At 40.5% G+C, this 23,520-nt stretch overlaps 1 protein-coding gene across 4 annotated transcripts; it reads right to left on the reverse strand.

Moving 5' to 3' along the window:
• Window positions 1-496: 496 nt before the first annotated feature.
• Window positions 497-19,844, reverse strand: tbl1xr1b (TBL1X/Y related 1b). Of its 4 annotated transcripts, none has more exons than XM_056391930.1 (16): window positions 19,594-19,844; window positions 17,346-17,412; window positions 14,014-14,117; window positions 13,743-13,888; window positions 13,325-13,544; window positions 11,268-11,400; window positions 9,577-9,718; window positions 9,058-9,121; window positions 8,867-8,964; window positions 7,460-7,520; window positions 6,931-7,052; window positions 6,503-6,577; window positions 6,221-6,348; window positions 5,070-5,235; window positions 4,853-4,954; window positions 497-3,260 (listed from the first exon to the last, which is right to left on the reverse strand). In XM_056391930.1, exons 3-16 carry the CDS (start codon window positions 14,069-14,071, stop codon window positions 3,234-3,236), a joined length of 1,542 nt encoding a protein of 513 aa, XP_056247905.1. In that variant the 5' UTR covers window positions 14,072-14,117; window positions 17,346-17,412; window positions 19,594-19,844; the 3' UTR covers window positions 497-3,233. The 4 variants fall into 4 exon arrangements, with proteins under 4 accessions (XP_056247905.1, XP_056247903.1, XP_056247904.1 ...); XM_056391928.1 differs by lacking the exon at window positions 19,594-19,844 and adding an exon at window positions 19,173-19,363; XM_056391929.1 differs by lacking the exon at window positions 19,594-19,844 and adding an exon at window positions 19,169-19,363.
• Window positions 19,845-23,520: the final 3,676 nt, after the last annotated feature.

Here is a 23,520-nt window from a genome sequence, read left to right on the forward strand (position 1 = left end):
TGCTCCGGACCTGTAGCTGCATGACTTTATGCATTGCACTGCTGCCATACGATTGGCTGATTGGATAATTTCATGAATAAGCAGGTGTGCAGGTGTTCCTGTTAAAAATGCTCAGGTTTTTCAGGTGCAAATAAATAAAATTTGCTTTGTTTTACTAAAAAATTAGCACTAAACAAAGTATATCTGAGGCTGGTGAATGTCATTAGTCCTTCAGGTATGTTGCCTTAAACCAAAGTGTTTAACAAATTAATAAATAATAAATTTTGACTTGATCAGGGTTCTTACACATTTTCCATTTCAAATTTCTGTTTTTGCTCTGTCATGATTGGATATTGAGTGGAATGATGAGGGAAAAGAGGCGGCAACATAAAATGTGAAAAACACTGGTCTGAACACAGTGTGTGTTGCCAAAGGATTGTAGTTAGGTACTGTAGTCCATAACAATCAATTAACACCAAAACCAGACAAGTGTGGAAATCAAATGCAAACACGATGATATTATCAAAATAGATTTTATTCTAGACCTTGAGATCTGAGTGATTTTACAACAGTCAGATCAGGAGGCTGCAGACCAGCAACCATGTGAGTGAGAGAGAAAGAGAGTACAACGTAGGTGAGGGCAAAGACAACACAAAAAAAAAATCTGCAAATTGGTATTTACATGTTCTGTGTTATAATACATCAACAATTAAATCCAAATTTTTATATTTTTGTTCATTTTGAGTACATAGCTACAAATAAATCAGAATTACAAAAGTTTTGAGAAGTACAAAACCTTCAAGGGCTCTCCGACATAGCAAAGATAGAGTCAACATTAGTACTTTCGGTAGGAACAAAAAATAGCAAACACGCTTGACTGCAGTGTAAAAAGCTTATCATCTAAAAACAAACCATTATAAAATACCATTCCACTGTCATAGACATCATTTGAAATAGTGTCTTTGTGGTACAGTCCAATCACTGCTGACTGCATTAAAGCAAACTTCAAAATAGTCTATAGCTTCAGTACAAAATTTTTATTTATTTTTTTAAAAACGAGCAACATTCTGAACAAAATCTCTGAAACTTTTGACGGTGTGTGTGTGTGTGTCTGTGTGTGTGTGTGTGTGTGTGTGTCTGTGTGTGTGTGTCAAGCCGTTAGATGTTAGTTATGGCTATGAGATGAAGTTGGCTTGGTTCGTGTAACCTTGAGGAGTCGAGACAAGACACCTTTCCCCCCTCGTTTCCCCACTGGAACACTGCACGCCACACGTTCTGCATCAATTCTGATTCATCGTTAAGAGCATTTTCAACATTAGGTGTGTCTATGATGACTTGAATAAACACACCTCCGTTTCTCCATTTTTAGCCTAAAGTGCAGAGAAAAAAGACCCTTCAAAGGGCTGCTCTTCTTTTTGTTTTTAATTCGCTATGACTGTTTAATGGTATTTTATAAAAACCATTCCTCATGGTCACGACCCCTGGTGATGCACAGCAACATCACATACTGTAGTTCAAGCGTCTTCAAAAAGTTACTTTAAAATCCACCCTCAGCACACGAGTGGCATACAAAAGAATCCCCTGTGATAGCACAGATATATATTTATATATATATATATTATATGCAGATACCATGTTACATGAAGTCATATGCTGCGAGTCTGCTCTGTAACAACAAGCACAGACTTGCCTCAAAACAGCAAGTCTGAACACTACAAACAAAAGCGCCGTCTATCCGTGCATAGGCCTGAACACAGCCTGTCTCCAGAGAGTGTGTATGTGTCTGTGTATGCTGGGCAACAACAGCAAACCAAAGCAAGGACTGTAGTGTGTACTTAGGTCAACACTGGATACGAAAGCTGCACACGTTACAGAGTGAAAGTTTGAAGCTGACTCGTGGTTGTGAAGGTCTGCTCAACATGACCAACTGATGTGAAGTGTGCAGTTTTCGATTCACTGTCTCAGTCGTGATGTGAGCGAATGTTGAGTTGTGTTTACGAAGGTGCGATCCAAAACCCTGTGCCTGCAGAGGGAGTGGCACTCCACATGATGTCCTGATGTTTAATGACCAAGCACAATTAGACCAACTTAGTCTGATTATCATTAAGCATTGGATACAAGCACAATTATGACTATTAATTGTTTACGTCAGATGGATTCAAGCCGTTATTGGCTTGTTTTCCCATATCTCTCTCGCCCTCTCTCTCTCTCTCTTTCCCCACAGAAGCTGCATTGACGCCAGAAAGCAAGCTATTGCTGTGCCACGTTACCTCACTACTGACACAAAAGCATGGCCGTCTACTCGTAAGCTTAGGACGCAGGTCCAGGACGAGCTCAGTTTCAATGACAGGAACCTCAAGCTGACTGCACATTTACTGTCTTTCTGCCCAGCACGCTGTTAGAACATGAGATTGACATGGAGTTTAACAGCTACACAGATTATCTCTCAGCCTGGAGGTTTTGAATTCTTTAGAGCTCTATATTAACCTGATGAATTGTGAAAACCTGAAAACCATTTCTGAGGATAAAAGTTGCAAAAACAAAGGACAGTTCACCCTTTGATTAACTGCTTTAGACTTTGTTAAAAATGGCAAATGGAGCAAATCTATTCGATAAAAATAGTTGACAAAATTATAAACCACTTCATCTTCTGAGCTATACATCTGCATTTTTGAACCTTGAAGAGTGCCAAGAAAAAAGATGAATGGATCTCCCAATGAACAGCTTCGAATACCAATTGTAAAAGACAAACAACTCTCAACCCCCCCTCCCTTCTCTCCCAACCCACATGTAATATAAAACCTACAGTAAAATCCAAATTCAAAACAACAATGTCCACAGGACACCAGATGCTGACATATGCAATATGCACACACCAACAGAGAACAAAAATCTTTATAAATCTGGTACAAAGGATAAAAAGAGGAAAGCAAGAAGAATCCTGGTGTTTTGGTTTGTGTGTGATGGGTCCAACAAGGTCATACTGAGTGTACAAACTGCAGGTTTCTCCCTGCAGGTCTGTGAGAGCAACGCAAGTGTCCATACACACCTGTCAGACAGGTACATAATGACTGCATGTAGCGAAGGTGTGGTCCTTGTGTGTACATGAGGAGGAGGGGGGAGGCTCTGTTTGGCTGTAATGGTGGGCCATGGCATCTGATGGGACTACAGCAGTGTGGCGGACAGGCAGGGACAGTCAGTCATTTTGGCTATGTACACATTCGTAGTCGGTCCATGGCTCCCGCAGACGAGCGTCATTTCCTCAGGTCTAATACACAAACCTGAAAAAACAGGAATTGGCAGACGGTTAGAAACAACACTACTGTTTCTACCACGTCAGAGCTCTAACTGACACAGACAGGAGGTTTCATTTATCATCAGTAACTTCAGATATTAGTCCCTTTTTAAGACAAAAAGTTTTTTCTAGGTTTTGTGTGGATTTTTTTTAATTGCATGTAAATTAAAATTCATTGTTAATACAGTTAGTGTGAATGAAAGCCAGAAAATTACTGTGTCAAGCACACACAAACATGACAGGCACCTGATGGAAAATGCATTCTGTTAGCAGCAGCCAATCATAAAAGATTTCATGTTGTGACTTGGTCAGGGCAAACAATTGATTAAAAGTAAAGTTTGAACACCTGCTTTGTGTCCAGAAGTGTAGAAATTGGACAATAACAGGATGCATATTCAGAGCCTTTATTCAGTATTTTGCAGAACCTCCAGTGGCAGGCATTTCAGTGTCAAGTCAATTTGGCTGAAAAGCATCAATGAACTGAGATTTCCAGGTTTCTGAGCAGATTTCCAATTGGGTCAGATTTTGGCTCAGCAACTTAATGACATTCAGATGCTTGTTCCCAAACCACCTCGGTGTGTCTTGTCTATCTGCTGTAGTGCAGACTTCAACTTTCTTCAAGGGTCTCTGTATATTATGCTCTTATCCTGGACAGTCTCCCAGTACCTGTGGCTAACTGTTGTTTTTTTAAGCACTTCCTTTTAGTGTTACTTGGCTAACAACCATGTGGCTGCAGTATCCCTTTAACTGTGTAGATACTTCTGTCCAGCCATCCACCAGAAACGCCTGACTGATGGGGTGTTGCAGTCATCTCCCTGATCACAGCACTTCTTGCCCGGCTACTAAATTCACTCCCCAGGTTGATGCTGAAAAACTGGTCCATGTCCAAGGTTTTATGGAGCATTCCTGGGAGATTGGTTTGCACCAGTTTGGAAACCTTTGATTGAGCTCAGTATGCTAGGTCATTGTGGGGCATTACCATGTAGAAAGATAGCCCCAAAATAAATGAGTGCATTTGATTATTAGCATTATTATTGATAAAAAATACTACTTAATTTCAGAATAAAACTCTAAAACAAAAAGTGTGAAAAATGGGGGGGGTGTTAGTTTGCTATTGACAATTTACAAATGGTTCATTTACTAAGCAGTGACTAACATTTCAGACAACAGTGGCTCTATCTAGTGTTAAATAATGGCAGTGCAACGTCAACTGTTGTTCAATTTTTGATGCTACATTTCAAACAGGTCTGCTCAGTTTAAGTTCACCACAGTCACCAAAGCTGTGTTCAAATTCTGGTTTTCTGACCTTGTCGCCACCACCATAGCACACTATTGCCTCATTAATCAACAATCTCGTTTAGCCACATGTAGAAGCCAGATCACTGAAACAGGGAAGCCTCGTATCATAAGTCATCATCACCCCATTTTATGGTGTCAGCTTACCTGGGTCAAACCTTTAATACACAGGGTTGACCCACAGATTCCCCAGGTCAGTAGACTGTTGTGAGAGTTGTACACAGAGGCCAGGGCGGCTGGTGTGTGTGTGTCTGTCTAAGCACTCGATGCAGCACAACTCACCGATCCATCTGACGCGCTGGCTCCTACTTTGTCCCCTGTGGCGTTCCAGCACACCTCAAAGATCCCTCCTGTCCCCCGGTAGCTGTGGACTAAAGCACCAGTCTGAAGAAACACGTACACACATCTTAGAAATGGCAAGCAACTTCTTTTTCATATTTGTGTAGACTTAACACAAAGTTTATTAGTGTATATGTGGTTATTGGTTGTCATTCCAGACCTGAGTGTTCCAGATGTGGACACACTTATCGAAAGAGCCGCTGGCGAGGTGCCTGCCATCAGGGCTGAAAGCCACGCTGTAGACGGGCTCCTGGTGGCGGGTCAGTGTGTGGATACACACCCCACGCTCTACGTCCCACAGACGCACTGTTGAGTCAAATGATGCGCTAGGGAGAGGGACGCGAAGTGAGCTTGGTGTCAAAGAGTGAAGGAGCATAATAATAATAAAGTGCCATGTACCACAGCTGTAAAATACTGTATGTCAACTGGATATGACAGCTACTAATGAATTGAAACAAGCTATTTAACAAGTTGTCTATGCAAAAATATTATGTTCACCTGAGAAAATATCGTCACTCGTATCAACTATTTCCTAATTCAGATAAAAAAATCCTTATAAGTAATTACAATTATTGATTTGAGAGGTGCATCTCATGGAAGGACAAAATGACACACTGAGTAGTTCACAGTGGATGGCATTGCCAGGTCCACATAGGCGCTTGAGGACTGTAGGCTGTTGAGGTAGAAAGCCCATTCTGGCTTGTCTGACCCTGTGATTTCCACAGGATCAGTTGAGTCACTGCAGCATAAGGTTCATCTGAAAATCATTTAAGGTAGCCATGTGGTGACTCAGCCTACAGCTTAAAACACAGCTCAGGTACCAGAACCGTCTCTTGAGATGTCAGTATTCAGCCCAGGCAAACCTTATTACGGCACGTTAAACCTGCATATTACAGGTCGCAGCCCTGAGATCATTGTCAGATATTTTATTGATGAGGTTCATTCAAAGGAATGAGACTGTGACCAAAATCTGATTAGAGGTCAGAAAACTTATACAAGTTGTTCAATATTTTACACACTTCATGCCCCATTGAACAAAAGAACAAGAATGTGGTACACACCAGAGTAAAGCACTGGTTCACCCCACCTGAATAAACTATTGAGTATCCGCCTGATTGAGTATCGCTTCATAATTATGAGAAAATATGAAGACACTGCTGTTTTTCATTTTCCTAATTTGAGATAGGATTGCATAAACACTGTCATCTTGCACCTATAAATACAAAACTACACTGTAGCAATCCAATGACACAAGGAGATAAAATCTCCTGTAACTGAAGCTGGTGTTCAGGTGCAGCTTTACACTCTTACCTGGCCAACATGAGGTTGGCGCTGGGGTTGTTGGTCCCGGGGCCTGTGGGGCTCCACTTGATGGTGTAGATTTCTTTGCTGTGGGCCTGAAGGTCATGGACACATGAGTCCTGCTTCATACTCCAGATCTATGCCAGAAAGGAAGGAAGCAATTAAAAACAATCACTGGTAACACAAGGTACAACACTTTTCTTTAAAACTGTGTCTGATTAAGGCCAGTTTTATGCCTTTTTTTTGGCCATTACGTGACATACACTGCATTTGTGTGTTGTGTGGACTGACCTTGAGAGTCATGTCATCGGAGCAGGAGGCCAGCAAGCTGCCAGTGGGATCCCACTTAATGGCGTTCACCTCATTCTACAGCGAGAAAGATAGGGGTTAGAAATAAAACAAAGGAGCAAATGTGACTGATGTGCACAGGCAACAGACAATTTAGAAACAATGTGCATTTAGTTTCGATGTTCACGCATCAATATACAGTGTCTTCATGCATCCCAATAACTGATTTATAAAACCGTGTCCAAAGTTTGTCAGCTTGTCACAGATGTGAGGGGGATTTTTAACAAGTGGTTTGAGTTTTTCTGAATGCACCTACAGTGGTCCTTCGACACGCTTCATATTATCTAACAGTGGTGTGTTTGGTTTGTGTATGGCTTCTCATTTCCCTCCCTGTGAGAAAGCAGCACAGACACAAAAGATCCACGTCTTACCGTGTGTCCCTGAAAGGTCTTGACAGGTCTGTCCTGACCCAGCTTACACACATGGATGCACATGTCTGTGCTACAGGAGGCAAACGTGTTGTTGCTCTGCCAGTCTACGTCCAGAGCAGGTGCTGTTGGGAGGCAGAGACGGAGCTTAGGGCTGCTGCAGCAGTCAGATATGCAGGCGGGACATGAGATGACAACAACAGTATGATGGTCTGAATATATTTCTCATTGCCACACTTCATCTGAATTAACTATTGACTGTGCAGATAGTTTTAAAACTTAAGCATAGTACTAAAAATGTATAACCATAACATAAAGTTTGCACATTCATTTGGAGGTTTGATCTATTACTGTCACACTGTCACAATTCAGAGCTGTTGTGTAAAATGTTTTAAGATTTAATGCCAGAAAATAAGGAATTTTATCATCATTATGGTCTGACTGCAGTTCAGCAAAACGTAACATCTGTCTAAAACAGACTCTCCTGCATTAAAAGTCATGTGGAATAATCCAGCTGACTCCTGTCACTCACCCGAGTGGAAAGGAAATTGTTGCTTTGCCTCTCCCGTGTGTGCGTCCCAAATAATTGTGGTCTGTGTGAAGGAAGAGATTTTCATTATTTATACACATTATACACACCTCAGGCCTTTTTATACCTGCAAGACCACAGCACTTGGGCATTAATATGTATGCTGAAGGTGACACCGTGTATGTTATTACACTTAAGTACACTAGATGGCAATGTTGTACAATGTCCATAAACAGTTGCCATTTATATGTTGTGCCTTTCCATAACTAATGTTTGTAGATCATTGTAATTCATCATAAACAAACTATGGCTGTAACTTATTACCATTTTCATTGTTGATTATTACTATTAATCTGCTTGTTGTTTATCAGAGCCCAAAGCCCAATTCATTCGATTTCAATTCAATTCAATACATTCGATTTCCAATGATATAAAACACAGAAATACAACAAATTCTTTTTTAGAAGCTGGAACCAATCAAGTAATTGACTGACTGAATGTTTCAGTACTAAAAGCAACCTAAAATCAACAACTTCATTTTAGAATACATCCAATGAGCATTAACTGTTAAAATACTGCTTGGTCTGCCAAATTTTTCCAACTCTCTAATCCTCAAGAACAAACAGTGACCCAACAAAAATGAAAGACCCATGAAAAGCTTTTTAACATCCCAGGAAACTGTTACTTATCGGAAAACTATTCATCTTTGACAGTGATCATGTGACCCACAGACGACACCAACCTAATTAATCCATCACACATTTCTGAACTATTTCAACCCTCCTTTCAAACTGGTCAACTATAGGAAATATATCACAGAAAAGCTCCATTCGGACTGGATTTATTTCTCTAGAGGAGGTGGGGTGATTTTAACATTACCTGGGCTGGTCAGTGACTTTAAATGAGTTGAGAATATCTGACTTGTTTTTTTCTCTATGGCAAGTTCTGTGGAGTCTTTTATCTATGTCTATCTAGCTATGATTTATAAGAAGATTTATGGGACTTTATTTGCGATGGACATAAGTGTAAGTCATGCTGAATGATATCAATATGCACTTCATTCATGTGCTGCATGAATTTGCATCATGTCTCTCCACACCCTCTTCAACTCTCCGTGATGAGGCTTTTGTCTTTGTCTAAAGATATGTCCATGTCTATCACAGATCATATCCTGTAATTTCCTGCTGGTTAAAATGCCGTCCGGGAAGGAAGAGTTAACTTACTAAGGAGCACTGTGAATATTTTCTTCCCCACCTCCCCCTCTAATGTTAATCCTGTCTGAATGGGGCTTAAGATGGTGATGATAATATTTCAGGGGGCTCCAGAGGGATAACACTGACAAACCAATATTTCAAGAAATGTCTGTACTTTGGGAAAAAAACGCAGCTAAAATCAATCCATATGCTTTACCTTGTCTACACCAGCACTGAGGATGAAGTTTCCTTTCTTATTCCACTTGAGTGCAAATATAGGACCTTTATGTTGACCCAATGTACTGGCCAAGTTACCTGAAAACATAAAAAAACCCACCAGAGCTTAGAAAGAGAGGAGAAACATTTCACTATCCATTCATATTTGTAGTACAAGCTTGAGAGTCTTACCATCTTTTGTCCATATTCTAGCAAAGCCATCGTATGAGCCTGTTGCTAGCAACGTTCCCTCACTCTGAAAAAGACAGAAATGATTCTTATTAGTTGCAGCAAGTTGCATTAAATAATTCTAAATTTCATTTGTATATTTTGGTTCATAATTTTTCCATATTTTGCAAGTAAATTCCACTTTCTTCATTAATGAGGCTCATACTGAGAAATAAATAGTTTATAACATAAAATATTAGTGCAAATTTGGTGTTGTGCATTGACTTGTACTACTCAAGGAAAAAATAGGTTGCAGCTGAGCAGCATGAAAGGCCTGTTCCCCCTGTGGGAATGACTCGCCCCCATATATCTGGTTGGAAGGAATGCCTCTAGCAGAAGTAGTGGCCACAGGCATGCACACACACACAGCACTAGATTAGATTACTTAAACTGCACTCAGTGGAACAGACGCACACAATCATACTGTGCAACCACACACACACACACACACACACACACACACACACACACACACACACTCACATTCCAGTCTAGTGAGGTGACGTCTTTGTTGCTGGGTACGTCCTGGCCCCCTTCCCGTATGCAGTGCCTCAGAACCAGCTGGGTGGATCCGCCTGTGCTGTTCTCACTTAGGTTCCAGATCCGTGCTGTTGAGTCCCCAGACCTGCCCGAGTCATCACACACACACACACACACACACACACACACACACACACACACACACACACACACAGAGACAACCTAACATTAGGCACCATAACTTGGCTTTGACTTTTAAAATCAGTAATGAAAATTGTATGAAACTGACCATCGTCGCTCGAGTAGGGTTGGGGTTTTAAGGCATTTTATCGAACCTGAACCCAGTATCAAATCCGAAATCTTTTTAAAACCCTATTAAACCTTTTCACATCATCTGTTGAGGAAAAAGGAGAAAGAAATTTTACAAGCACAAAACTCAGTGACTTTGATTTCGTTTGTGTGGATATTTGCTCTGATATTACAGGACTGTGCCTGAATAACTGCATTTCTCTCCAATTTCCTTTAATTTTAAGAGGTGTGCCCATGATTAGGAGCAGTACTTTGGTGAACACACAGTATATGTATCCAGCTGGATGCTCACCTGTTTGGTTTACTACTTTTATAAATGAACACTAAACTAAGTCTAATGGGATTTTAGGAAGATGACGAATCACTCTGATCCTTTTTTTGTTTAGTGAAAGTTAAATCACTTCTCCCCACTGATCAGGGAATCGGTCCATGTGCTGTAAAGGACATTAATGTTATGGCTCAGGGTAGGGGCCATTTTACAGTTGGACAAAGCCTGTCCTGGGATGGGTATTTAGAATTTCATTATCTTCCGTGCAGAGAATCATGATCAGACCAGCCGGTGCATCTTGTCCAATCACATGTTTTGCTTGAGGGATCTCCCCTCAGCAATGTTGACAAACACAGTGGGAAGAGCGGGTGGAGATGTAAACGCATAACATCATCAAAGGAGATAGTTGATTCAATGAGAGGGTTTGTTTAAACTGAAGACTAACAAAGCTGTGCATTTAGATGAGAACATGTTAAAATGCAATTAATCAATAGGGGCTGTTTGTGTAATAATGAATCAGTTAATTTGTTGTTCTTTATGGGCAACAAGCCTTTAGTCAGTCACTGTTACTGGATAATTTGTCACTCCCAACTTCAAGAGCATATTCAGAAATAGGATTTGCTCTTTAATAAACACTACATTGTCAGAGAATCTTCTGCGTTACTGCATTCATCTGGGGAGGGATAATGACACTGGAAAAACAGACTCCTGTCAACAAAGAGTTCTTCAATGGTGATAAATGAGGTGGGACTTTGGAACAAAAATAAAAACTCTTCTCATATATCACAAGTTTCCCCTGAACAAGACAAGGTTAATTCTTAACCTGATTTACAATTGTCTAATTATGTGTTAAAAATTAATTGGCTGACAAATAAGAGACATTGAATTTGTCTTTAATTAACTCAACCTAGTGTGGGACACAAACAGGACTTGTATTAAATGTAGGACTCTATTGATAATAATGTGACTGGTGTATTAAAATAAACTAATGCACTACATGACTTCAGTGTCCAAGTGAGAATGACACTTTTACCATTGACCAATGACCACTATTACTATTGACACTGCATGAGCAGTGAAAGCTGTGGACAGAGAGAGATGATGTGCTGATACTGACCCAGAGGCGAGGAGGTCGTTCACTGGGTTCCAGGCGCAGATAAAAACTTCGGACTCATGGCCCCTCAGGACCATGGCTTTACTCTGGGGGATCTCCACGTCCCTATCCACCTCCATCATCTCTGAGTGGTGATCTACAGGAAGAAGAAAGAAGCACAAACAAAACCTTTTAACTAAAGGTTTATATTAACAGTAATCATAAACTACTTTCTTCCTTCTGGAAGCTTCTTCAATCTCCACACAGGATCTCTGGAACTCAGTCAGAGTGACCATCGGGTTCTTGGTCACCTCTCCTACCAAGGCCCTTCTCCCTCAATCTCTCTGTTTAGCCAAACGCCCAGTTCTAAGAAGAGTCCTGCTTGTTCCAAACTTCTTCCATTTAAGAATTTTGGAGGCCTCTGTGCTCTTGTGAACCTTATGTGCAGCAGAATTTTTTTTGTATCCTTCCTCAGATCTGTGCCTTGACACAATCCTGTCTCTAAGCTCTGCAGGCAGTTCCTTCCACCTCCTGGCTTGGTTTTTGCTCTGAAATGCATCATCAGCTGTGAGACCTTAGACAGATGTCACGAGAAATGGGAGTCACCTGAGCTTTTAATTAATTGGCAAAAATTTCTAAAATTCTGTTTTCACTTCATTATAGTGTAGTGAGAGTAGATTGATGAGGGGAATTATTCTTCAATTTTAGCATAAGGCTGCAACATAATAAAATGTAGGAAAAAAAAAATTGAAGGGATCTGAATACTTTCTGAATGCTCTGCATATGAACAACCAGCAAGCAAACCAGATCCATTTAAACATTTGGCATCATCTCATTTCCAAGGAACCTCCAGTCCCACAGCAGCACATGTACTTCATCGTCTGATGTTGTTAATTCAAGTAGAACGGCGATGCCAGTGTTTCATGTGTCAAGTAAACGGCACTGTACTGAATGAACACCAGCTTGAACAGCTGACAGCAGTGGAATTAAAGGGCAGGCTGTGCTGTTCTTGAAAGGCCAGGAGTGTTTGTACCAAACAAAGCTTGTCCATAAGGTGGGCACTGAGTGTGAAATACAAGTAACCAACCAATGCTAGATACTGTAAGTGAGTACGCTAATGTGGACTTGTCTGTGAGAACCTGAATCTACCCCTCAGAAGCAATCTAAATTTGATTCTAAGGCCTGGGGTGTTATCATTGTTGGGGAAAAAAAGAGGGTTTGAGGGAAAACAACCAGACCACATTTTTCCTCCTACGCTAAAATAAATAAACAATTGTACGCTGGTAAAAGGTGAGAACAGACATGAAGACACAGGCAGAACAAAACCATGTGGAAACACGTGCATGTTTAAGGAAAACTCCAGAGTAGCTTTATGTTATACCAAGTAGGCAACAGACATTTCACACCAGACAGAATCCTAAAGTTGTATCGCAGCTGTCATCAGAAAGAGGGAACAAATCATACTCACAGGCAGAGACACACACACACACACACACACACACACACACACACACACACACACACACACACACACACACACACACACACACACACACAGGTTTCCCCCCACGAACTGGTTAACAAAGGGTTAGGTAAGCCATGTAACATTGAAGTCATGAATTAATTAGTTAATTTTTCCTTTACTTATGCAGGGACATAATTTTATACCACGATATATATCATTACTTTGAAATAAATTTACTGTGGTAGATATTTAGGTCATACCACCAAGCCATACATTGTATAATTTGTTTTGTTTATTATTTTGGACTTATACTATTATTATTATATAAATGTGCCAACTTTCTGCTGTGGTATCATCCAAAATTACAGCTTTTATATAACTGTGTCAGACTTTCAAGTGAAAGGGGACAATAATACACAGTGAACCTGATAAAGAGCTGATAAAAAGCTTACACAGCATCTTTCACTCTTTAATATTATTATATCCAAGCATCCTGCAGAAGATTATGAAAATAAATTCCTGCAGTGTGGCCAAACATTTTTCACCCAAACACAAAAAAACACAGCTGTTTGTTAAAGAGTTGATTCAGAGACTGAACAACCATGAGATAGCTTACTGGCTAAGGCGTGGGATCCATTTTCCTCCCCGTTGGCAGCACCCTCTCCGTTTTTCGTGCTTCCTTGGGGTCCTGTGCTGCTGCCGCTGCCTGCCGCCGCCTGCTGCTGCTGGGCCAGTTTGTCCCTGTAGGCCTGCTGTCTGGTCTGGACCACATCTGGCATCACGGCATCGATTAGAGACAGCGACTCAATGGGCCGCCCGTCAAATAAGGTCCCGTCCTACGCAGAAAACACAAAACTTTATATAACCACACTTTCCTTATGTTAATAATGGATATTATTGAAAAAATATTCCCCAACATATAAGCCAACAGGAACACCTGAGTCAAAACATAAAGCTGACTGTGCACTTCTTCTTGCCAATTTATTTTAGGGATACACTAAATAGCAGTTGATGGTGTAAAGATGGACCCTGACCTCATTGATGCTGACTTCTGCCTCCACATACTGCAGGCCCTTCTGGATGATGGAGATGAGGGCAGCAGGGGGCACCAGGGCTCCATTGATGTTGGACTGGCTGATGTGGCTCTCTATGCCAAAGGTGAACGCTGAGTGGGAGAAGCCTGGAAGAGGCACAATCATTTGGAAATAAGAGTCAAAGTTCAATAGCAGAGTGTCAACAGCAGCAGTGTAAAATTTTAGATTTTAAATAATTAGTAATTTAGTAAATAAAATCTGTCACACTTACCTGACTCTTGCAGGTATCTGTAAACGAGGAAATTGACCTCATCACTGCTTATGCTCATTTTTAGTCCTGGTGATTAAACCATTGGGTCAGCACAGGATAGGAGCCTGTAAAAGCAAACCACGGAGTATTACACATCACAGAAATGAGCTTGTATCCTGAAAGTATCTCCATCGCTCACATGCATTAACATCCCACAGAAACATAAATGGATAGTAACAAGTAAGAGGACATGTTATTTCACAGATCCAGGTGTAAAAGAGACCTGACACACACTTACACCGAGGGTGGTGTTACACTACGAGCTTAATTCCAAACTGGCACACACGATGAAAACCGAGAAGAGGAAGAGGTTAGAAAAGACATCACCTTGCTTGACCTAGATCTTGCAACTTTAGAACAGGGAAGTAGGCAAACTGTGATCTGCCATTTGATAAACAATGATGTCTCGTTCCTCTCTATCTTTGGTGGCTGCAGAAGCCTCCTGGCTCTAAACAGGGCACCAGTTTCCATTCATTAACCTACAACTGGAAATAATTACCAGCCGTCTTCACAAGGTAGGCGGGGTATTTTGGACCAAAATGTCTGGAATAGATGGGCTTTAAACCTCAGCAATAACAGATTGTACAGTTCTTGTGTCCGGCCTCCATATTTATTCATGCAGAACCCGCACTGTTTAAACGAGACTGTGGAAATAAACAAGGGGTCTGGATGAGGGACAGAACCTCTCCTGTTTCCATCATGCCAGCCGGCTGAAAAAGTCAACATGTCTCCTGCTGCATCCCAGAGGCTGAGGTCCAAGACCAACTGAACCAAGAGGCCTTGAATCTAGTAGAAACCCTTCAGCAATCCCTAACAAGGTGGTCACAAGTCATGATGGCTAATGTTTCTCACAATGACGCACTACCACTAGTACTTAGCAAATGGCTTGATACAACCACAATATCTAACAGATTGAGCTTCTATTCAGGTTGAAACAAACAATGAATGACAATCTTTCAACATAGAAAGAACATACTTACTTTATATATACAGTAGGGTCCAAAAGTCTGAGACCACTTTCACATTCAAGTGGGTGCTTTTTCCACTGCACCACCACTTTACTCAGGCTGCTAGAGCACACTGTGTTTTTCCATTATTTTCTTTAAGGTTCAGTATGGTTACAGTGCACTACAATCATGTTGATATAACACTTGTGCTTATCAGATATTAACCTGCTTTCAAAGGGTGCCAGCAAAATTACATTAATATGCAAGTCTGAGAGCAGTGAACAGGGTCAGAGCACAGTTACAAGAATAGGTCAACCAATTCATCTCGCTGGCATTGTGTCCAATATTTGAATGTTTTATGAACATCAGGGCTGATCATCAGCTTTATCAAGCGGTGTTTCTTTCTCTGGGGAGCAATCTAGCTACTCACAAGACTGAGGAGGTCGACATGAAAATGACCCATTCTTAGCTGACTGAGTCTCATCATCTTACTTCTTCAGATATTCAGTTGTATGTGTCATGAGAAAGGATTAGACAGCCTAATTAGCAGCTAATTACATGAAAGATGGTCTATGCAACAAGCAAATTGTTCCAAGAATCTCTTCGTTATCTTTAAAGTTTATGGGATCACACTTAAAAGCTTATCAACTTAATAGTTCATGGTTGAAACTCACAAATACACCAGGCTTGATGCTAATTTAACATGCTACGATTAGGCTAAATCCTAGTTTCAGTACCATGGTTAGTGCCACTCAGCCAGGCATGCCAAAACAGTTATTAACAAATTTCAATATTTAATGGAAAATAATTTCAAAATGCAATGGCACAATGTCCTGTCTACATAAAAATAAAAAGGCCATTGTCACTTTCTAACTTCAAGTTCACTTTTCCAGCAGCTGGATTCTCTTTTCATTGATGGGCATTAATGTCAAGCCTATGATTCTTTATCATAAGAAATTTAAATCTTATTAGTTATAAATGAGAGTACTAGTTGCTTTCTATGCTACATTGTGCTTTTACTTCCCTTCCCCGTTTCAGCTTCGTTTATCCCTGGACAGGACCTTCAACAAGTCATACTGATGGACTTACAATGGCCATCCACCAAATGTTTTAAATAATTTGCACAGGTGTAAAAGACAACATACAAATTAGTTAAGTGTACAAACAAAAAAGTCCAACAAAACACACTGTGGACCTTCAATTGGTGCTCTTTCAAAAAAGTATTACAGCAGTGTTTCCCATACATCAACAATGGACCTGTCTGTGTGCCTGTCTTTCAGGGTGAACAGAGTGTGCTGCATGCCGGGGCTGGGCATGACGTGAAGAAATTACGCTGTACACTGCATTTTTCAGCTATTTATTTGTCATAAAGAACTTATATTTATATATTATAATATTTGCAATAGAGCATCTTATATATGGAAATATTTGAGAATTAATTTGAGAAAGCCCAGTGGTCAGCTATCGCAACAAATAGAATCTAATTCTGTGGGAAGTACTGTACTGCACACTCTTAACCAATGTTTAATTTGATTCAAAGCAATTGTTTCCATTATTACACACCTGAGTTCTGAACATGCAGTACATGCTCAGCAATAATTTCAACATGTGTACTGACCTAGTGCCACACTCCACCAAACCTTGGGTAGTGTACAGCAATTTAGCTGCGGAATCAGAATAATAATACCACAACTCAGACCAATATAATGATTTCAAAACAACAAATGCAAATAATGTTGTATGGCCTATGATATCTCTCTTCTCTGAAGCCACAACAACCACCTCTCCAACACTAAAATTTGGTTCATTGGGGCGTTGAGTGGCGCAGTGGGTAGAGCAGGTAGAGGCTACAGTCCTCACTGCAGTTGGCCCCGGTTCGAATCCCACATCGGACGGCCCTTTACTGCATGTCATTCCCCCTCTCTCTGTCTCCTGATCTGTCTCTCTCTACTGTACTGTTAAATAAAGGCATAAAAAGCCCAAAAAATATACTTAAAAAAAAAACGCAGGATATTCATTACACTTACATTAGTTGTAATTGATTAAAGCACTTGATTACTGCAACAGCTATGTTAACAATTGGGTTATTTTAGGTATATTTTAAGGTTAAAAATGTGTATGTTCTTAGCCATTATTGGGGCATGCATAATACTAACAGTTGGTCTTGTCTGAGTCATTTCTGTATACCATCCTACCACTGGTTGAATAGATAGTTAAATTGCCATCTCTATAGGACTCCTGACACTTTGCTATAGTGAAGTGATCTTCCAGACCTCAATAAATGTGTGCAGTCATAAAAAGAGGTGAAACAAATTTTGGATATAGAACAGAAACAAGATACACTACCCATGTGAGCAAGGTATTTTCAGAGGCGCATCATATCTCCGTTGTCCTCAGCAAGAACTTTCAGTCCCTGAGAGAAATAGACAGAAAATGAATCACAGATTGTCATCATATCTAAATTATATAAATGATACAGATTATACTGTTTCTCCAGGCTGAAATCACTTGTACTCAAAATGTTTCAATATTCTGTATCATGCATTGTAGTATCCCTATTAATAATTTGGCAAACAAGAAAAATAAAACTTATTAATCCCATTCAATATTGTGACGGTTGCTTTATACACTTCAGACCATCTCCTATCATGTACTTTAGTTCAGTAATATACCCCAAAGTTATGTATAAAATAACGTGTAGCAGCAAGCAGCACACGAACCGCACAGGCCTTGTCATAGTATTCACAGATAACAGTGTTTCTCTATCAGTGCTGTGACAAATTACCTTAATTAGAATGGACATTTTAGCAGCAGTGTGTCAGAGAGTGGGTGAAAAGGCAGCCAGGGAAAGTGTTATGTACAAAGGGGCGTGTCACCGAACAATGAGAGAAACTGGGTCAGCAATGTAAAAAGCCAGAACAGCCAGTGGATTGTGCTATGCATGGTACAACTATCCCTGAAGAACTCTAATTAAAGGGGAGTGTGCTTATGTATTGTATTAAGTAAATGAAACACAGACATATCATTGTGAATTGAATTTAGTAAGACATGTTTGAGATGCTTGTCTCCTACAATATCCACTTAGCCAACAGCTCACTGGTACTGTTTCATAAACAGGTGGCTGAGGTGTTAGTTTTTTTTTTTTGGGGGGGGGGGGGGGTAAACGTAGTTTCATATAGCTGCATCTTTCAGATTTTGTTTTTTATCGCCATTTCAGTGTATGTGGTTGCAGGTCCTTCTCAGCTCACACTTATTTCGTGCAAGTTAAATACATACAAGTTATGTCACCATGTTAATCTGCCGGTAGCTAATTAGCAAGATAGCATGGTAAACTACTAGCGGAAATAAATTGCCCATCCCCCCACACACGGTAGCGCGTGAATGGGCTGAACAAACTACAGTGCGTGCATTAACCGACACGCTATTTGAAGCAGGCAGCCGCCAGATTTGTGGAACAGTTTGTATCGATGAATGACTCAAAATGCACTTTATTTCTGTAAGACAAGCCTCAATCAAATGTCCACTCCTCTGTTAGTGGAACACTGAAATATGCCGCAGTGCCACATCAATTAAATGTAGTAATCGTTTAATCTAACTCATTAAAGCTGTAATGTTAACAGTAGGCTGACAATTACCCACATGTCATGGGTCACTGAGTGGATGTACGGGGGAAATGGGAACGGGCTTTATCAGAACTTATTCTAAGTGATTGTCAAGTAAACACTTGGTACTTGCGTCTTTTTATTTACCTCGCCAACTTATGTAATAGGGAACTTCACATTTCAAACCAATCTAAGACATTGCCATGAGCTAGTCAACGTTAGCACCCTGGCTAATGGCGAGCTAACATTAATTTTGCCTTGGCGGCGGCCGTACCCGTCACCCCACATGCCACTCAGGCAAGGCGGTCTAAGATTTCGTTAATTTGAAACAGGTCACCAACAGTAAGCCAAACATTACAGTTAGCTACCAAACATTACAGTTTAGCGTTTCATAGTTTAAGTTTTTTAGACAACACCCCAAACGTTAAGTTAGCTTCTTTGAAATAGCATTTCTGATGAGTACAGTGAGATCGTCAGCCCGTCGCTATCGGTCCCAACCGAGACAGACTAGCGTGGTAGCTAACGCTAGCATGCTATGCTAATGACAGTGTTGCTATAATCTCGTACCTACTTGGATATAACCTTTCAATTGCCGATATCTTCCACAGCTCTTGTGTTCAAGTCAGACCATGTTATCTATTTAATCGACTGCAAGACAGATGGTTTTCGCACATATATTAACTATCGTTAGGTTATAATATTAAAGCTAAAGCCAGGCGGTAAGAAGCCAGCAACGGCTTCAGACATTCGACACAGTGGAGTGACCTGACATGCAAAAATGAGCTGCCTGTAACTACTGTTATTTCAAAGCTCTACTCGCTAAAGCTCAATATAACGATTAACCCGTGACGACGACAATGGACAGTGCATTCACCGTATCCTCCATCGTCTACGGCAGAGTGGGGTTGGTAACTTATGTAAGAATAGTCAACAGCGTTATTTCACATTTCTACCAAGTGGCGCTAGAATATAATGCTATATAGACAACTAACCTATTTTTCCAAAAGCGCAAACAACACGTCGTGGTTTACTAAAGTTGAAAGCCGTGATCCAGCGTTGATTAAATTTTAACTCCTGGTCCGTTTGACGTTTTCACAGCAAAATGGAGCCACATTTCCTCACTGAAACCGACCAATGAGAAGGGAAAGAAAAAAAATGCCTAGGCCTCTGGAAGTTTGTACCGCAGCCAAGCACCAGTCACAACAAGAGTGTCCTCGCCCATCCCCCACTACACCTCTTTTTTGCTTGTCTGGTCATCACTAGCCATGGATTAATGACACCCCACCCCCTATCCTTTGCTCAGTCATTCAGACTGGGAAAGTCAACAACAAGCTTACATCATCAGTGCAATCTGTGTTTTACACATTTTTTTTTAGCTGTATACATAATCCATAATATTATTAATTTCCTCAATCTAATCAGTGAAGATGATAGCCTGAAAGCATTCATGCTGCAAGATTTATGAAATTTCAAGGATTTACTTGAGTAAAAACTGGATGCTCACTGTCAAAATCCACAGTGCATCTTGTTTGGCTGTCATCGTTGACTGTCCCCATTTAAGTGGCTACACTGTCTTAGCCTTTTACTTTGTGAGATGATGACATATCATGAAATCCTGAATTGGGGACTATTAAATTTATTGTACAGCAGCAGAAAATGTGCAGCATATTCAGTAAATCCTTTGTTGCAGGGCTTTTTCTCGCTGCCACAAATCTAATAATCTCTTCTGGGAACACAGATGCACTTGAAACATCCTTTTCCAATTTATCACGCTCTGTGCATCTTAACAAACACAAGGAAACCAAAGAACATCCCCATCATCAAAATAATATATCATTTTGTGAGACAAATATTTTAGCATTGTTAGAATAGTTTGGCATTTACACATCAGCCAAGTCAACACTGATAGTATAGCAGAGATACTGCATTTGCATGCAATCAGATGGTAAAAGTCTAAAAGGTTAGAAATTATTTGTATAGCCTATCTGATTAACTGTGTTGTTGAGTGATGGATTTGGCTGTAGCAGATAATGTATGTTACTGCAGTCCACTGATTTGTTCCTTTGCTACCCCCCAGTCTCTGAGCTGTTTGATCCTCCCACTCAGTTATATCAGTGCTCATCTGGCCCTTTGTCAGCATCTTTGCAACTTGTCCACCAGGGAGCTCTCGGTCTAATATCTTGTGCTACACATTCACTAATATGGATGAGTGATTGGATGTTACACTGCACTGTAATTTATCTACTCTACCAGAGGTGGTCTCGATGTTAAAACTCCAAGGATTGGGGTTGAATCTCGTGCACACTACACAAAACTGTTCTGCAAAACAGGTTTCAGTTTCAGTGCTGTTTGCCTCCATTGTTCCATTCATGGGCGATTTGCCCCTTGTTTCTTTCTCCTCGAGCCAGGATAAACAGAAATGTGTGCTCCATCACTCCCACTGTGTGAGGGTGTTTTGGCTGCCAGTGAAGAAATGCAAAACAAATTCCTCCTCTCCAATGCCAGGCTTTACGCAATATATGATTCACTCTAGGGGGAAATATTGTGAATTGACTCACCTCCTCTCTGTGACTGTAAATCCTACTCATCAATTTTTACATACAGCATGTGCACATATTGTATTCTGTACATTAATAGATATAAAAGATACACGTCAGCATTCATCTGCGAAAATCTCTAAATGTGTTTGCGTCGGTATATTACAGATCTATCTCTCCATAGAATGAGATTAGCACTGTTTCCCTCCATAAATGTGAGATCACGAGGGGTACAGCAGTATGGTATCTGTGTGTGTGGGGGCGGGGAACTAATCTGCAGGACAATAACACAAGGTTGCTAGGGATGTGAGCACAGTGGCAACACTGATAAATATGTGCTGGACCTGTTGGCATTTTGTAATTGCTTGGATACAGCCACACAAGTGGCAGCAAACTTTATCACCTGCTTTAGCAACAGCAGTATTGCCTTTTTTGTGTGTGTGTGTGTGTGTGTGTGTGTGTGTGTGTGTGTGTGTGTGTGTGTGTGTGTGTGTGTGTGTGAGAGATTAGTGACTATATTTTTTTCAACAAAAAGAAACAATTTCAAGCTATAAATAATAACTGGAAACTATAATTTTATTCTACTTGCAAACCCCTTTAAAATAAATAACACATCCTTGACAAATTGATCATTTCTATTTTCCTTATTAGCCCAGAGATGTTTGTACTTTTGTACTTTTTTTATTCTCAATTACTGTACAAATATTAATAACACTTCCTGTATCTAAGGTGCATGCTGTATGTCAGATAACAGCAGTTCTCGTAGGACCAGACCAAGCTCACCCACTAACTGTATCACATCTGAAGTAAAAGTCACCTCACATGCGATATTACCATGATGCATTATGTGTGAGAGAGAGTGAGCGACAGAATGAGGAGGAAAATGGAGCAAGAGAAGGGACTGCAGCTCAGCTTCACTGCCTGCTCAGCAAGAGTTATTTTTAGATCCCGAGAAACAAAGAAGCAGAATCGCCTTTCATCCCCTCTGTAACTATGTTGTTTCACCTCCAAATGTGGTACTTGAAGACAGCGTGGACCTCTTTGTAGCTATGTTTAGGCCTTTCCTCAAATAAATACGAATGCCTTTCCATCTGCCCTTGAGTCTTTTTTTTTTTTTCATCCTGCTATACTTGTGCACGTGTTTTCCTCCTCTCCTACTGTATGCAAAAGGGATGTTATTTTTCTTCAAGGCTAAAGGCCGGCGCATAATTAAAGGGGAAAGCCTCTGAGCTGAGGAGCTCCGGAGTTCTTTGGGGAGATTGCCTTTCATTATACTGTACTCTCTGGTCAGCGCTGGGATTGGTCTTGGAGAAGGCAGTTAATGTAAAGTGGTAAGCAGTGTGCACTTCTAGCAGAATATGAGATGATGCTGCTGTTATAAAGGACTGGGGTCTGCAAGGGAAAAATCCCCATCTGGTCAGACCAATACTGCTGCGGAAAATCACACTTGATTTTCAAAATAAAAACATTCCACAGAAGTAATGCATAAATGGTCGAACATCTGATGAACAAAAATCAGAAAGAAGACCATCTGCAATGCATCCCTTTCCTCCCCTCTTCCTCCCAATATGACAATTTTAATGGGTATATATAGGCTTTAAAATTATGTATAAAGTTTTAGTGCATTCCTGTAAAACTTCTAACAATGTTTACAGCATTAATTTACTCTGATATCTGAACAACCTGTGATTTCATTACTTTTTTGTAGCATGCAACCTAAACCAATCTACTAAAAAAGATGTAACTTTATACATTTATACCCAACACACTGAGTCTAGCTTTTTCCATACACACTAACATATTTTGCCACTAAATTTTACACATTTACATTTCCTCTTTTACCAAGATGAAAGCATCAACCACAAAAATCCATCCTAGCATCTGATCTGTTGCTGGTAATCAAAGACCCTCGCCCCCTTTTATTTTTTTCTCTAGTTTCTGAGGTTGCAGAGACACCTTGTGGTCATATGTTGCAAAGTTTTTGTCATAGTCTTTGAAGTCGCCCATACATACTGTACATTTGTAACATGAAAAGGCAGAAGTGTTTGAAATGACTGCTCCTGAATTCCTCTGTGGATGTGCAGCAGTGTCTGCCACAAACATAGCAGTGGGCCCACAGCGCAGCCTCTCAGAGCCAGATATTTGAGGGTACAGTTGAGATTCATTGTGCTGGAGCAACTCATTTTAAGCATGACGGCATTGTACAGGGAACTCGTATTACTCGCACAGGTATGGCAAGCATCCTGTTCACTTGGGGGTAAGAGTTTAAATAAGAGGTAGCCAGCTGCTGTCCCTGGGAGCCCAGACCATGTTGGACAGTCACTGCTGACAGTTGTAGCCCAAAGTCTGGATTATCATAACAACCCGTGGACAAGAGGTAGG

This window comes from Seriola aureovittata, chromosome 12, assembly GCF_021018895.1.
Source record: "Seriola aureovittata isolate HTS-2021-v1 ecotype China chromosome 12, ASM2101889v1, whole genome shotgun sequence".
NCBI classification, from domain to species: Eukaryota; Metazoa; Chordata; class Actinopteri; order Carangiformes; family Carangidae; genus Seriola; species Seriola aureovittata.

Excerpts from the sequence above, each read along its gene's own strand:
- tbl1xr1b (XM_056391930.1), bottom strand. The coding sequence starts at position 14,071 with ATGAGCATAAGCAGTGATGAGGTCAATTTCCTCGTTTACAGATACCTG. Across the intron at positions 13,889-14,013 it reads CAGATACCTGCAAGAGTCAG|GCTTCTCCCACTCAGCGTTC; the intron begins GTAAGTGTGACA and ends TGCCTCTTCCAG. Across the intron at positions 5,236-6,220 it reads GCCAACCTCATGTTGGCCAG|CGCATCATTTGACTCAACAG; the intron begins GTAAGAGTGTAA and ends CCCTCTCCCTAG.